Source organism: Thermobia domestica, chromosome 5 (genome assembly GCF_964235325.1).
Source record: "Thermobia domestica chromosome 5, izTheDome1.hap1.1, whole genome shotgun sequence".
NCBI classification, from domain to species: Eukaryota; Metazoa; Arthropoda; class Insecta; order Zygentoma; family Lepismatidae; genus Thermobia; species Thermobia domestica.
Window position 1 is genome coordinate 295,919,521 of NC_137458.1, and position 16,321 is coordinate 295,935,841.

Genomic DNA, 16,321 nt, shown 5'->3' on the forward strand with positions numbered 1-16,321 from the left:
AAAATGCGTACATACATATTCTCGACGACTTCATTGAATTAAACAAAGAATTTAGATTGTACTTTTGTTAGAATTTACTGAGGAAACTCTTGCCAGTCTCACAAAGAGTACAATTAGAAGTGGTAAGATAAAAAAGGTACTGAATGTAGTGTGTTTTACGTTTTTTTTTTTTTTTTTTTTATGATAGTAGTACAACTTTTACTGCATAAATATAATAACACTTTAAGACAGTGCAAGTTTTAACTTTTAAGAGTAGTATACATAGTCACCAACTGGCTCACATTTATAAGAGACTTCAAAAAGAGAGATGAGCGGTCCTTAATTCAAAGAGCATTCTTTCCGATAGCGATATATACATTTCTTTAGGATCTGATGGATAATCTTTGGAACTAGATCATGAAACATCTCAACGGATGCTGTGTTGAAGTCAGTTGAGATTCCTGTCAGAAGATTTTTGTTGAAAATACTAGTTTTGTAATTCGGTTTTCTATTAAGTAAAATCGAATTAGTCTTTTAAGTACTAAGATATGTTTAATAGAGTATTGTAAATTTTCAATGGCTTAAAAAAATGATCTTTCCCAACACATGCAAAGTGTGCTTTTTACTCAGATGAAATTAGTGGCGGCTGTCCACAGAAATCACATCAGTAAAAAATTTAAACTTTATAACTACATACCTTTACAGTCAGCGACAAGAGTTCTTTCCATTTGGTGAAATTAGTTTCCTAAATAACTTTAGCATGGAAGGACAATTTGAGGACAGTTTTCAGTAAATTAAAAAGGAATGTAATTTTTTGTATGTTCCAGCCTTGAAATTCGGTGAAACGGTGTACATTCCACCGTTATTTCCAAAATAAATTTTGATAAGCTAATAAACTAAGGGAAGAAAGTTTGCCTACTTTACTAATTCTTGTACGAAGTTTAGGAGATTATGAAGCTTTATTCTCTTAGAATGTAGTGTAAAAAATAAATTTTGCTAAGCTAATAAGCTAAGGGAAGAAAGTTTGCCTACTTTACTAATTCTTGTACGAAGTTTAGGAGATTATGAAGCTTTATTCTCTTAGAATGTAGTGTAAAAAATAAATTTTGCTAAGCTAATAAGCTAAGGGAAGAAAGTTTGCCTACTTTACTAATTCTTGTACGAAGTCTAGGAGATTATGAAGCTTTATTCTCTTAGAATGTAGTGTAAAAAATAAATTTTTGCCACTGTAACTTCCCTTAAGAAACGTCACTGATAAACATACTATTTACTAAAGATTCCAGAGAATCTTCCTGTGTTCTCCGTATGCAAATTACGTTTCTTTCTGTTTAAGTATCTTTTAAACTAGATTTTTCCTGTAGAAACTAGCCAGATTGACTGTCTTTATACACAAAAATGTTTATGCAACCATAAAGGTTCAAGATTTATTCATTTAACCTAATTTAAAAAATATAACCAAACACTTTCTTCACTTCTAAAAGGTAGAAAAGAAGTTACTACTTTGCCATGTGCATTAAGTCTTTTTAGTAATGCAGATTTTTAGAATTATATCCATATTGTGCCCACTATCTTATACTGATTTTATTAACTTACAGTGTAAATCACTTGGATGTCGCACCACAGTATGCAAGTGTATTGATGGGTCTATCTAATACAGTGGCCACACTGCCTGGAATCATTAGTCCTGTCATCACAGGATACATCGTTCAGAATGAAGTAAGTGTTTCCTTCGATTTCTATGTTCGAATTCTTTATTTATTAAATTTCATTCATCCTCATGCTCCCTTCCGAGATAAGTGTTCTGTATTCTGAACATAATACTGAAAAAAAATCTTTAGTTTTTTTTTTAATTATTGCAGATCTACCAACTCTCCCGCATTTCGACGTTCGTCCCGCTCTCCCGCATGGTCGAAATGGGGTAGGCCTTTTCCTATTAAAAAAAAAAAAATCACTTAATTTATTTTTCGGCTGAAATAAAGTATACATTGAACTACAATAATAGTGGGTACCTGTTCCCCATCATTAGACAATTTTGTGTTGGTCACTCACACTAGAAACTAACGGATCAAATTTAGGGCCGAAGTGTGTTTACACGTGTGCGTGCGCGCGCGTGTGTGTGTGAGACAAATAATTTATCCGTCCTCCGACGGCTGCTACAATTATAGTTTATATTTTGAGGGAGTCTCCCGCTTAAAATTCCTCCCAGGTTGGCAGGTCTGTTATTGTGACAATTATTCAGTATGGATTTTGTTACCAAAATTTGTGAACATCCTCTTCCTCAAAGCGGATAAACTTTCCACATATAATTTTACAAAGAAAATTAAATGTCAATTTAACATCCCACACTTATGCCTTTTAGAGTAAGGGAAACGATGATGAAAGCAAGGGAAACGATGATGAAAGCAAGTGAATGATGACAGAATAATTGGTGGAATGAAAAATAGGGAGGAAACAGTACTCCGAGAAAACCCACGAACACAATATTGTTCCACCACATACTTAGCCGGGATTGAACCAGGGATCCCACGTACCAGAGGTAAGCGCTCTACCACTGAGCCACCATGCCCCTAATTTTACAAAAAAAAAAAAAAAAGTTAAATGTATCATAATTATAAGAGATAGCTTCAATATTTGTATATAATGAAGTAATAACTTGAAATGGATTGGGACTTCCTTTAAATTACGTTTCCCAAATGAATGTTAATGACGATATTGACATTGGTACAAATAGCAGAGAATGCCTAAAACTCACACATTGTTTTCTCACCATAAAGTCGATATGGGCTGGGATCGAACCTATAACCTACTAATAAAAATTAACCACTTTCTGTGTCTAGCTTAATCTATTTATATATGAGTGCAACGAAGTTTGTCCGTCAGCTCCTACTAGACCGCTAGGCCGATATTGATTATTTTAATCACTTGACTTGGTCCTTGTTTAGTTTAGTTTTTTTTTTTTTTTTAAATCATGTTACTTGATTAAAATGCGTATCTTACGGGAGTAGCGCGGAATTCGAAATTTATGAAAAAAAATTGGGTATCTCACTACTGTCTTAACTTAAAAATACAAAACTTGGTATATCAAATCCTCATTTAAAATAAGCGGAGTCGTGTCTCAGCGTTTTGGAAAATTATCGTTTTAATCGAGGGAGGAGCAGGAGGCATCTACATACATATGTAAAAATAAATAAAACTATGTTTATCCACGAACTACTCCCAGACTGTTGGACCGCTTTGATGACTTTCGGTGTATGTCAGGACCATGGCGTAACCCATGTTTCCATCATGTTATTTCGATTAAAATGCGTACCCTAAGGAAAGAGGTTCAAATTTATGCAAAAATTGTCTCTCTCACGATTCTTTCAACTTAGGAAAATGAAATTTGGTATGTAAATTCGTCATCCAAAATAAGTTCACTCTTGTCCCAACATTTTAAAAATTTCTCGGTTTAAGGGGGAGGCATCTTCTACATGTAACGATGTACTACTAGATCGTTCGATCGATTTTGATTATTTTTGGTACATGACTAGACCATAGCCTAGCTTGGCTTTTTGTCATGTTGCTTTGGTCACAGCACATAACCCCGAAGAGAGGGGAGCATAGGGTTCAAAATGTATGTGAAAATTTGAGTGTTTCACAATCGTCTTGACTTAAGAAGATTAAACTTTGTACATAAATTCATTTAAAATAATAGGACCCGTGCTTCGGCATTTTGGAAAATTCCCGCTTTAAATCACTGCCACTGAATATTGACATCTTACACACTCATATACGTATTTATACATGACATCAACCATTACGTATAATGAAGACTGCATAGGTCTAACTAATAATAATAGTCAGATTTTGGGAGATGGGCAAAACTATTTTTTATTTAAAAGCCGAAAACTGGTTTGGAGAAAACCGAAAACCCGGAAATTCGTTTTTAAAACCGAAACTGGGTTTTGATAGAAAACGAAAAGGTTTTAAAAACGAAACCAGTTGTGATAGAAAACCGAAACAGGTTTTAGAAAACTGTTTTTATGTCCATCACTAGTTTTTAATGATAGAATTATTGCTTTTATTCGTGAGGATTGATTTAGCATTCTCTGAAGCTTTAACTGTAAGGATTTATCTCGTTTGCTTGATTATTCATTTTATTTAATTATTTTCCTTATTATATGTATTTTATTTATTCTTTTAGTCATTTCACGACGCGACGTCTAGTTTGTTTTTAAATGGGATTTTTTCCTGGTTTTATTCTATATTTTTGTCGAAGTTACATTTCATTTACAATGTTTAGAAGTTCAGATGTTTTGATTTTTTTTTTTTTTTTTTTTTAGTGGATTATGTGTTGATTATTAGCCTCACTGTAACGAGGACAGATAGAATTGCCGCTGACTTTCAAACAAACAAATCAATAATTAATTAATTCATTCATTCATTCACAAAGACGTATTTTCCGGGTGACTCTCATATGATGTAATCTAATAACTAATGCAATAAACTGGCGAGAGTTAAAAAAAAAGTATGTAAAACCTACTTACTATTCATTACAGACAGCTGAAGAATGGAAGATAGTATTCTACATTGCAAGCGCTATTTACCTGGGTGGAGCTCTCTTTTATGGAATCTTCGCATCTGGAGAAAGACAACAATGGGCATGTGAACAACCATCAACAGAGGATGGAACTAGCAACAAACACACTTTGGAAATGGAGCACTCGAACAAAAGAAATTATTGTTACACGAACAATGCTATGGACTACCCACACGATGATATTCGAGAAAAGACACAAGGACATGTGTAATTATATGTATACAAATAAATTAGTTTTTACTTAATTCTCACTGTGTATTTTTGTCTATTCAGCATAAAATGCCAATAATTTAAAATTTATAGAATCCATTTAAAAGGGAGCAGCAGACAATCCATACTTCTTTAAATCACTTGATTTCAAAGTAATCGAAAACGAAGATCAGAATTGAAATTTCAAAAACAAAATTATCTAGTACTAGCAGAATACCCGTTCCTCGCACGGGAAGATTACATTTCATTTTGAACATAAAGTACTAATGGGGGCTGAATTTGGATTTAAACGGCATCGGAAGTGTCACTGTTCGTCTCAGCGGCACCGAAAACAAGGGATTCGACAATAATATCGGTCATTTTCAATCATTTTTAAATATCCCCCCCCCCCCTTCCCTTAGGCAGCACCGTCAAAGTGAAATGATAACATCACTTCCAGGCCTGAACCTCATCTATGCTGAAAATTTGATCGAGATCGGTCTGTGGTTCAAGAGTTGTTAAGTCACAAACCTACTGACTTTCATTTCTATTTATATACGAGGGAGGACCCAAAAGAAACCGGACTGAAAGAGCGCTGCCGTTCCTAGGCGTAGTAGAGAGTTCTCCTGCTAGGTGGGTCTAGTAGAGACCTTCCCAGATCAGTTGGCCGAGCGACGTCTGCGTAGGAGGTTAACGTTTGATCGTATTATTGTTTTTCTCAACTGTTCTCGTTTGCCGCCTGCGAAATCTTATGGCAGATTCAAAGGAACAAAGAGTGTGTTTGCTTCATACTTGGAAACTTGGAAACGAAAACTTACCAAATGCTTCAACAGGCTTTCAAGAAGGATACTATGAACCGCACACAATTTTATGAGTGGTTTGGGCGCTTTAAGTGTGGTGAGATGAGTGTTGAAGATCATGCTCATTCTGGGGGAAACGACGAAAACATCGAACAATTCTGCCCCAAAATCAGCGAGGATTGTCGTTTCATGATCGATGATATTCCAAAACAGGCATGAGTGAATTGAAAAATCAGATTGAAAGTGATCCAAACTTTTTGACCAACATGATGACATTTTCCGAGAATTAAACCAAATCTAAAAGGAAAATGTTTTGATGGTGTAGAGGCTGTAAAAAGAACTTCGCAGTGCGCATTGGACGATATAAAAGTTCCAGAGGTGCTTCAAACAGTGGGAAAGAAGATGGGAGAAATGAATCGCATTTAATGGAGAGTACTTTGAAGGAGACTGAAAGAATTTTGTAAAAAATGTAAATTATTATTATTATTTAGAACGAAAGTCCGGTTTCTTTTGGGTCCTCCCTCGTATATTTGCAAAACACTACGAAACATTGAGGTATTGACTTTTATGGTGAATCTTCTCTGGCATATAAAGAATCCAAATGACTATATATTGCTATTTTTAAGTGTCAGTTGGCTGTTTATTTAAAGATCGAACTATTGTACATTTGGCAAACATCTGCGAAAATAGTAATCGGTCCTTTTGAGATGGGGAGCTGAGAACAAAATGAATGAAGACAGTTTTACCACGGCTGATCACTTCAGATTGCCAAATTTAGTTTAACCTTATTTTTTTGAAACAAACAAAAAGTTATTTAACGTTTCAAGTTATTGACCATTATTGTGGAATATTACCTAGAGACACTTCCACAGTTATAAATATCACGAACACAAGGACACATTTTGTATTTTGTAGATGGTTGCTTGCAAAATTTTTTACATGATTATATTTAGATCGAACTACATTAAGCGAGCGCTATGATGAAACAATGCAGAAGCTGATCTGTTTCCACCCGAAAAAACTTGAAGATATTTCATACTCAATGTGATAATGATAGCCATCAGTATAAACATCGCAGTTTCCACTGCAGCATACTTCGTTGTAGTTGTACCAGGGGTTTTGTGCTTATGCTTGCAGGCTTTCTAGAGACTATATACTGAGAAGACTCGACGTAATGAAAGGCGCCGTTTGAGAAGTCCAAAAGTACATTAATCGATGTAACTAGCGTATGTACTCTTTATCGAAAATATCCGAAGTGTTAACGTAAGCATGCTGGCCTTGTGTAATGGATTGCAGATTTACTGTTAACTGGCCAACATGTAATTGTTTAATCAAAACACGCTGCAGTAATGAATGCTCACAGACTACCATATTCCACATTTTCTTTAGCACAGATCTTGTCAAGTTTCACTGACGCTACCTTTGGATGCGATTTCGTTAGTGATGTGAGTTTAGGAAGCGGCTACTGTGCATAACGTTTAATTATAACACTGATAGTGGACCATCGTACCACCAAGCTATTGTACAATCCGCGGCAAAAAATCTGCAACATGAGCATATAAGTTTATTGTGAAATGACGAAGTCTCTTGCTCCAAAATAAGTGTGCACGGAGGAGGCCGAGGTTTATCCTGGCGTGATTCGTTTCACTTACACGTTATATTCATTCCCTGTGCTGTTAGGCGTAGTTTCACAATAAACTTACATCCTCATGTTGCAGGTTTTTTGCCGCGGATTGTACCAACAATGTACTATTATGCGGGAGTTGTTTGCATGGGAAATAGCCATGACATATCCTCCCCAAAAACGATTATTCTTTTCATTTTTGACGACATTTTGCTCACTGCATCATCAGTCTATTACACAACAGCTGAGAGGTTGATACGCGTGTGTCTACCGTTTTATTGCTTTGTGAAACCCGGTTTGACAGGTGTAGCTGTCTGCAAATTCTTCGGATGGAAAGTGATTAGCCTCTGCAGGTAAGTCTGTATTGAGATTCTTGAGGGGAAAATAAATACCTCTATTTTACCACTCACGACCGCTTCCGGTCGCCTAGAGCACTTCCACTTTAAAGTATTGAAAAAAAAATACGTCTATGTAATGTGGATTTTAATCAATTTTATATATACCAATGCAAATATCAGATTAAACTGATCGTAAGCAAGGACGGGATCCTATGCTATTAACGTATTTTATATATATATATATATATATATATATATATATATATATATCTGAAATTACATTCAAGTTTTCCACAAATGGAAGCGTGATTGTTTTTTGTCGCTTCCTCCGGTTCAGAATTACCTGTTTATGTAACACGAATATTCATTCTCATTTACTCCGTGAACGATGTCAAAGCTTCCAGACAAATTTTTATCACGAATACGTAACGAGGAAAATTTCTTGTGAGATACTCTAACTTGATACCACTAATCGACTTTTCTGACAGCTTTCATCTCTTGACAGACATGAAGCCATAATTGCCGTGCACATGGTTTGTTATCTTCTGGAACTTATTAAAAGTACCTACAGGAATCACGACACAATATAGGGTTAACTCTTGTAATCTAATGCAAACTAAGAGTAACATAATTTTTGAGGAGTTAATTGGACACGTTGTTAATGTGTACAGGACTCCCACATTGTTAGTATGTACAGAAGAATTGAAAAATCTTCAGTTCTGTAACAAAGAAATTGACTTAAAAAACGTAATCAGTTCAGGCGTGCAGCCAGAAATTTGTGTTGCGGAGGGTCCGAAGTTTGGGAGGGGGTCCATATCTACTAGTTACTTCCTTTTACGTAGTATTAAACTGGTATTATTCTACAACGATAAAATGATAAGTAATTTTAAAGTACTGTCACCTAAATACTCAGAAACAATAAGAAACCTAAATTGTTTTTATAAGGGAAGAAAGAGCACAGATCTAGCGTAAGATCAAATCTTTTAAGATATCAATAATTTTTCTCCTAGAGCAACCATAGTTTTCTTAAGATAGTGTAAAAATGTCTGTCGAGTAACGAAGTTTGGGACCCCGTGTCTGCGCCTCTGAACCATTTTAAAAATGTTTTATTTCAATTTTAGAACTCCTTTACTAAAATTGAAAAATGTGTTTATGAAGTAATTCGATCTTGAGTGGGTTACCTAACCTGGTGAACAAGGCCAGAGAATAAGTAGTTGGAACCGTACACGAGCCCTCTTACAGGCGTAATCAACAAAGAAAGTATCTATCTCCTTAACAATTAGATTAAACATGTGTCAATCACTGTCTTTAAATAAATATAAGATTAACGTAATTGGATCACTTAATTATAAGTGAAATGATAAAGTGAAAAATTCTACAATATTTTTGTAGATGGTGTTATCCAGACCACAATGGTAATATTAAGGTAATCGTTAATGAATTGCTAGTAAAGAAAACCAGTGACGAAACACAGAAAAAGAGAATTTATTACATTTCTCATATTGGATACAGAGTTGTGAAAATATATGAGTTACAATAATACATCTCGTTTCACCAAGTTACATTACTCAGCGTAACATTTTAACAGAACATTAGTCTTTTGAGGGTCATAAATACCTCACAGCACAACATTTAACATGCATGTACAAAGTATATGCAAGTTATTCTGCGAATTAATTGATTGTAATTTTAATTGGTCCATTAAGGTTGTTTAAGTCTTTTGTGACGTACACGAGAGAAAAAGTATGATTTCAGCCCCCAGCCCCCATTGAGAAGTTTGTTTTTGTCTAACTTTATACCCAATATCCAAATTAACTAAGTATTAGACGTTAACTAAGTATAGGCTAGAGATTATTATTTATTATAATTATAATTATGAGATCTTGAAATGGAGCGTGGCACTTTACGGATCAGAGACGTGGACATTGAGAAAAATTGAAATAACCAAGCTGGAAGTATTTGAAATGTGGTGTTGGCGCAGAATGCTACGAATGTCATGGACCAAAAACAAAAAGGAATGAAGACGTACTAAAGGAAGCTAATGAAGGGCGACAGATCATGAAGATAATAGGAAAATGAAGAAACAGAATGCTTGGCCATTTTATTCGGCACTCCGATTGGATCACCGTGTTGACAGAGGGAAAGGCAGAAGCAAAACCAGGAAGAGGAAGACCATCAAGAATAGAATATCCAGATATAGTTACGAAGAAGAGACCTTATGAAAGTATAAAACAGGTCTCCCAAGGAAGGGAAAAGTTTTCCGTGTTGCCCACCAACCTATTGTTGAGGAGAGAAGGCGGCGGCTAGAGATAAAAATTAAAGTGAAAACGGATGATGAAGAAATTGGTCGTATGAAGATAATAGCAGGAAATGGAAGAAATTCCGAGTAAACTATGAAGATATGTTATCTATTATAACCTCACATTACCTACTATCTTCTGGACTCTTCGCACTAGAGACAAACATTGCCACTGAGCCACCAGGCTCTTCACTTAATTTTCACGTTTACTACGAGGAAGATGCTTCTAGAACTTGAATTTAACTTGGACGGTATGGACTTATTCTTTACTGTTCTTGCATTTCGCAAACTATATCATTCATTTCCTGGAAATTTGTGCATCAAGAGGTCGATGTATCAAGTCGCAAATATGGCAAAACATATTAAAGTAGCATGAAAAGATTTTAGAGTAATTTCCCCACAGTTCAAAAATCATATATTCATCAAAGCAACCATTGATAATTCGAAGCATACATTTCAACGATCAATTGTTGTCATCTTCATTGTACATTCCTTACGGAATTATGTGCTACATACTCTGATTAGTTTCCTCCATTCATAAGAATTTTAGGAATGATCCAAAAAATTGGATCGAAAGATTGCGATCTTAGCCAAGAATTTTAAGAATGATCATAAAAATGAATCAAAAGATTGCGATCTTGGCCAATAGTTTTTGGAAGAGGGACCACAAAATTTTTGAACGGCCCCTAAATCGAGTTTTCGTATTTTCTATGGAATAAACACATCATATTGAGATAAGTGATAGTTTGGGTTCGGCTACACTATATGTAGTTCTCCAGATATAAGGGCATAAGAAAAGTTTTGATTGAATTATATTGGATCTTTTGATCCCCCCCCCAAAAAAAAAGTAACGTTAATGGATCTTGATTTACTGCCGTTAAATTTCCTTGTCATATTAAAGAGACCTGTAAATTATACACCTGAGCAATCCTACCTTTTTAATATCACTTCACCTGATAAAGAACCGGTACTGATTGTGCATCAATCCTAGGGAACCGGTTCTTCGTACAGGTTTCCATTTTCCATTCAACTGACATGAAATTTTAAGTATAGATAAGATGGAAAAAGAACACAGGTTTAAAAAATAACTACTAGTGATTCAGTGGGTTATCCTTACTCGGTTCTTCATATCAAGTGAAGTGATATTAAGAAAGTGGTAGCTAATGCCCAAAATATTGTGACATCAAACTAATCAAAATATTTCCTACATGCAGCAAGACTTCTTAAGGGACGAGCACTGAAGATGATGATAATTGGTCATTGAAACGTATGCGTTGAAATGAGTGATTTGATGATATTACTGACTAATTGATATGCACCTCCAAGTTAGCAAGTCATCTCAGTTACTTTAGCGACAAATAAATAATCCATATATTACCTTATATGTTATATAAGCACCGGATCTGTTTCTGAAAAAAGAAGTCTTTAGTACGTTTCCGTACCTATCTTACTATCACATTCTAACACATTCTACTGCTGGAAACAGTTTATGTTGACCAATTCTCAGTTATTTTATCCACGTGTTTCTCAGCAAAAGTTTATTTAATACGGCAAAGGACATGGAATAAACAGAGCTTTCGTTCTTCTGTAGATTTAATTACACCAATAATTTATATAGGTAGCACTTTCCATTGTTGCTAATCACAAGTAACTAAGCATAAAGAACTTTTTCTAGATAGAAAAAAAATCCTCACAATTAACTGACAAATTAGTGTATGAGTTAATACTGGTATCATCATAGAATTTTACGGTATGAAAAAAAAATGAAATCTTTAATTGAGCTACCCACTATTGTGTCCTTTAGGCTGAAGAAGACAGATGATGGAACGATTATTACATAATTGATGGAATGAAAATGTTGGAGGAAACGAGAACCCATAAACATAAAAATGTCTACTACAAACTCACATGGCTTGAGATCGAACTAGGGACTACTTGCACCAGAGATAAGCGTTCTACCACTGAGCCACCATGAAACCATTTTTTTAAGATATGGATCTGGTAGTGTTGTTTTGTTCTTTCCCTCTTTAAATTAATGTTTTCATTGTTGACGTTCATTTTATCATTAACGTCTCTATTGTGACATTGCTGTCTCTCAGGAAGTCCTTGAATTTAGTGAGCAGACCGAAGTCGCATGGGGTCATATCGGGGGAAACATGGAGATGTTTGAGTATCTTCCACTCTGACAGTTCGAATCTTTTCACAGAAGTAATATTGTGACACCGGGGATTGTTACTAAGGACAATCGGTGCATGTGTTCACAGAGCCATTATCTTTGTTTAATGGCCAACCGTCTGGTACAACAGGGTGTCTATCGGTTACCAAAGTCACGAATGTCACGAGAAAAAGTCACGAAATCAGAAAACGGTCATGAAAGTCACAAAAAAGTCACGAAATTTAGCTTTTGGGTCACGATTTTTTTTAAACTGTACAAATGTAAGTACAGATTGGAAAATTTTGTTCTATAAAAGGTCAAAATTCACCACTATGTCTATGAACTGTAGCGGGTAGCGGGTTTAGACGCTACCAAATCGCAAGCAAAGTACATTTCTATCGCATGGATGAAAATTCGGCCTAATTCGCACCCAAATTCGCTTTTCAAAATATTAGAAAATTTTATGATTTGGTAAAGAAAAGGTCACGGAAAAGTCACGAAATTTCGGGAAATTTGGAATTTTAGTAGACACCCTGTACAAGGGATCATTACCATAGTTTTCTCGGAAACTCGCACAACATTCTTTGGGGGTTTTGGCACATGTCACCTCAATTGCAATCCATACATGCTAAGAGCTCTACAAAAATATCTCTTTAGAATAATCCAATCTCATACTACTACTTAACAGGTTCGGTATCTGTCCGTCTGGATAGTTATGGCTTTCTTGCAATGTGCTGAAAACAACAACGTCCTCAATTTGTTCATAAACAACACGGCAACAGTGTTTTCAGTACACACACACATATATATATATTCGCTGTCTGCGCCTTTTTTGTGATTTAAGGTCGATGTATTCCGTTCAATAAGGCAGATCAATATTAATGTGAAGTATTGCACCTCAAAAGACTAATTTCTTTCAACAAAATTATATAAAAGTCATTGTGTTTGTTTCACAAACGATCGTTACAAGTTATATGTCATTACAAAGTATTTAACGGAGAAAATAATTACTGTTTTGCCAACGTTTTTTAGTACTATGAATAAGTCAATATCGTTGAAACGTGATTCGCTTAAAAAGGTTTTCAGAATGTTGATGAATCGACAATTTTAATCAATCGATAAGTAATAAATTGAAGTTTGCATTTTGAGCATTACAAAACGAACTGAAAATGATGTATTCATTGAAAATGGTTGGCGCCTGGATTAATTTCCCTGAATAATGATTTCAAGCAAAGCTGTGTTCTTTTTCACTGCCAGTACATTAGAATAAAAAATCAAACGTTGAATTTAAACAAGGATAATTTAGGCAAACATGGAGTCATATAATTAACAACTTTATCCATAAATAGCCCTTCCCCCTGGTCTAGTGGCGCTGGTGCACGTGGTCCTTGGTTCGATTTCCAGTGGGAGAATTGAAGACTCCATCTTAAACTATATGTTCACGCCTCATGTAACCTCGGTGCTGAAAGGTTGCATTGAACTGTATCGTAGAAATCATTGTTATTATCTGGGCCGTCTCTACCATATGTGCAACACGTGCATTTACATGAGGCGGCAAAATATGTCGTAACTATATTACTTAAAATAAATATTTCTTATTGGAAACAGACTTCATGATGATGGTAGATAAATTTACTAAGCTGAGTTTCTATTTGAATACTACTTTCATAAATCATGTTTAGGTTGCATTAGTTTAAGGTCATATGGACAGTGCTAAAACAAACGGTCAAACAAATCCCAGCATGAATTGCTTGATTGTTGTGAAACACAAGACCTCAATTCTCGAACAGTAACGAACACCTGTTCCATTTATCTAGTTATCACAGTTTTGATATGAAAACTAGTCTTGTCTTTGTCACAAACAAGTTCCTTATCATTAAAGGTGGATTTTTTAAAAATTTTTTTAACAGATGTAGAAGGAAAATCAACAAATAAAAATATAAAAGCTAGTTGCACTGAAATTGCTAACTAATATATGAAGATTGAAGCTCGATATTGAATTATATAAAAAGGATTACCGTTTTTCTTCTGTAAGTATGTTTGCTTTATCTTTCACTAGCATAACTATTATTTAAGGAATAAAACAGACACAACGAGACTGTATTTGTAGTGTTTAGGTCTTTCTGAGTGTGAGTCCCTTTCCCTCCACTTTGTTACTCATGGGACAGCATACTTAAAATCGTGTCTTTTAAGATTTGCTCTTTCTAGAGGTGAAAGGGGAGAGGGGGCGACAAATTGCTTAGGGCCGATCCTGGTCATTATCATAAAACTAGAAAGAAAAAAAAAATCGATTATCACAAAGACTTGGCACCACTGACGTATGTGAACAAATAACATGACAGAAGTGAAGAAGATTGTTATTCATATATATATATATATGTTTTAACTATAATTTTCTCTACATTCTCATTAATTTAGTTTGTCCAGAAGCTTTATTGTGTACAGGAACTTAATTAATTGAGATCTGTGCTTAGACAAGATTATACTTATATATATATATATATATATATATATATATATATGTAAGTTGTTCTTAAGAAATATGTAGAAGCAAATGGAAACCAGCCTGTACATAATACTGACCTGAAGAAGGCCGCAGTTTCGTGGCTAAAATCATTGTCCAGGTAAGTGAATCCAGGTGCAATCAGTGAACATACACATTTTCAATCGAGAAACAGATTTAATGAATTTTGGTGAAACAGGTGAACTGTCTCGTTCCATAAACGAATATCAATTTGAGCGACAACTTGATAATTAAAATGACTTTAATGAAATGTTTTTTTTTTTTCTTAGAAAAAAGAAAAGAAAAACAAATTTAGCCAATACGCACTCGTCTCACCATTGGAACAGAGTACAAAATATTCAAAATGGAATTACTAACCAGCGCTACAGCGCGTGCTGCATTATCTATTCGAATTTTGACTTCCTCGAAAAGTCCTGGGTCTTCTTCCTTCTGTTTCTGTTTTAACTCCTCCTCGACGCTGGCGCCAGGAACTCCAGCTTCTACTTTCTGTTGTCGCGTTTGGTTCACGTACGTATACATGTAACAAGCTGGCGTCTCCGAAGTTGTATGCACTTTGTGGAATTCTGCCACTGGGATTGGAATACTGTCTCCCTTTGCCAAAGAGACATTCACGCTGGTTTTCAAATCTTCAAATATCACACTTCCAGATAACACAGATAGTGATACATTTGACAAATCGCCCTGCACAAAATTTTCCAAAGCTAGCCCTAGAAAACAATTCAGAAAAATTAAATAAGCAAATGTGTGTTATAAATTAGATAACGATAACAAGGTACTAGATATACGAGGTGTGACAATTTAATTTTCGGAGTAAATGTTCGTTTTTATACACAGTGTCCCAAGTATGAGTATCACAGAGAACAATGTTAAGTCCTAATTTTAGTTGTGTACTATCTGATATCCTTGCGCTCAAGGTCACGAGAAGCATCTCAATCGTGACGCGAAGGGTGATGTTAGTGGTTGCAGTTACACAGTTGGGTAAGGGTCAGTATGACCTGTGCACGAAGGCAGGACCTTACAACGCCAGACAACTCATTGTGAGAAATAATCAAGACACACGTTTTTCATCGTCGGTACAAGACAGATGAAGAATTGTGCGAAAGTGTGGAGGACATGGATGGAGCACATACAGATCCATAGGATACATGGTGTGTGTATATATATATATATATATATACATATATATATATATACCTAGGTATATATCGAGTGTTCTAAAAATGGCGCTCACAAACAAAAGAGCGTTATTTTTTAGGTCAAGATAAAGCGAAAATGCTATATAATAAGTAGCTATCTATAGTTCGGGCGCCACTTTTAGAACACCCTATATATATATATATATATACTCTCGATTATTGTATATACTGAAATGCCCTCCGTGGTATTCAAACCTCGGGGTTGGGGACTTCTCGGGCACCCCGTATAACTAACCAATATACCCCCACCTTTAGATTAGTCCCATTATGAAACGACACACTTTATTAGACGACTGTACCACTGCAAAAAACATTCCTGAAGCTTAGCTTAAAGATAATACTGGACGCTCATTCTAATTTTAAAGAACTTACCTACAAGCACTTTCCGGTAGACAGTGACAAAAATTTTGACTCAAAAATATCACAAAACATACACACTTAATCAAAAAGGATCTCTGGTCTGTTCGATACCAATATGTACAGGCATCAAAATTCGAATACTTCTCTACTTTGAGTTTCGGCTTTCATATATTATCTAAACAATAACAATTAAACGTAAACACTACATAATATTAAAATAAAACAAACTGAGATCTTGTTTTAAAACAATAATACAGTTTTGGAACGGCACTGGAGTA

General features: G+C 35.1%; 2 protein-coding genes across 7 annotated transcripts in view; one reads left to right on the top strand and one right to left on the bottom strand.

The window, feature by feature from the left end:
• LOC145686721 (vesicular glutamate transporter 2-like) overlaps window positions 1-4,803 on the top strand; it is a 98,476-nt gene extending 93,673 nt beyond the window's left edge. For all 3 annotated transcript variants that reach the window (XM_081760325.1, XM_081760326.1, XM_081760327.1), the window contains 2 exons: window positions 1,575-1,695; window positions 4,518-4,803. In XM_081760325.1, coding sequence (XP_081616451.1) covers window positions 1,575-1,695; window positions 4,518-4,769 — 373 coding nt within the window. In that variant the 3' untranslated portion in view covers window positions 4,770-4,803. The remainder of the gene's footprint in view (window positions 1-1,574; window positions 1,696-4,517) is intronic.
• Window positions 4,804-11,832: 7,029 nt separating this feature from the next.
• GC (gamma-glutamyl carboxylase) overlaps window positions 11,833-16,321 on the bottom strand; it is a 66,798-nt gene continuing 62,309 nt past the window's right edge. For all 4 annotated transcript variants that reach the window (XM_081760329.1, XM_081760330.1, XM_081760331.1 and 1 more), the window contains exon 11: window positions 11,833-15,194. In XM_081760329.1, coding sequence (XP_081616455.1) covers window positions 14,779-15,194 — 416 coding nt within the window. In that variant the 3' untranslated portion in view covers window positions 11,833-14,778. The remainder of the gene's footprint in view (window positions 15,195-16,321) is intronic.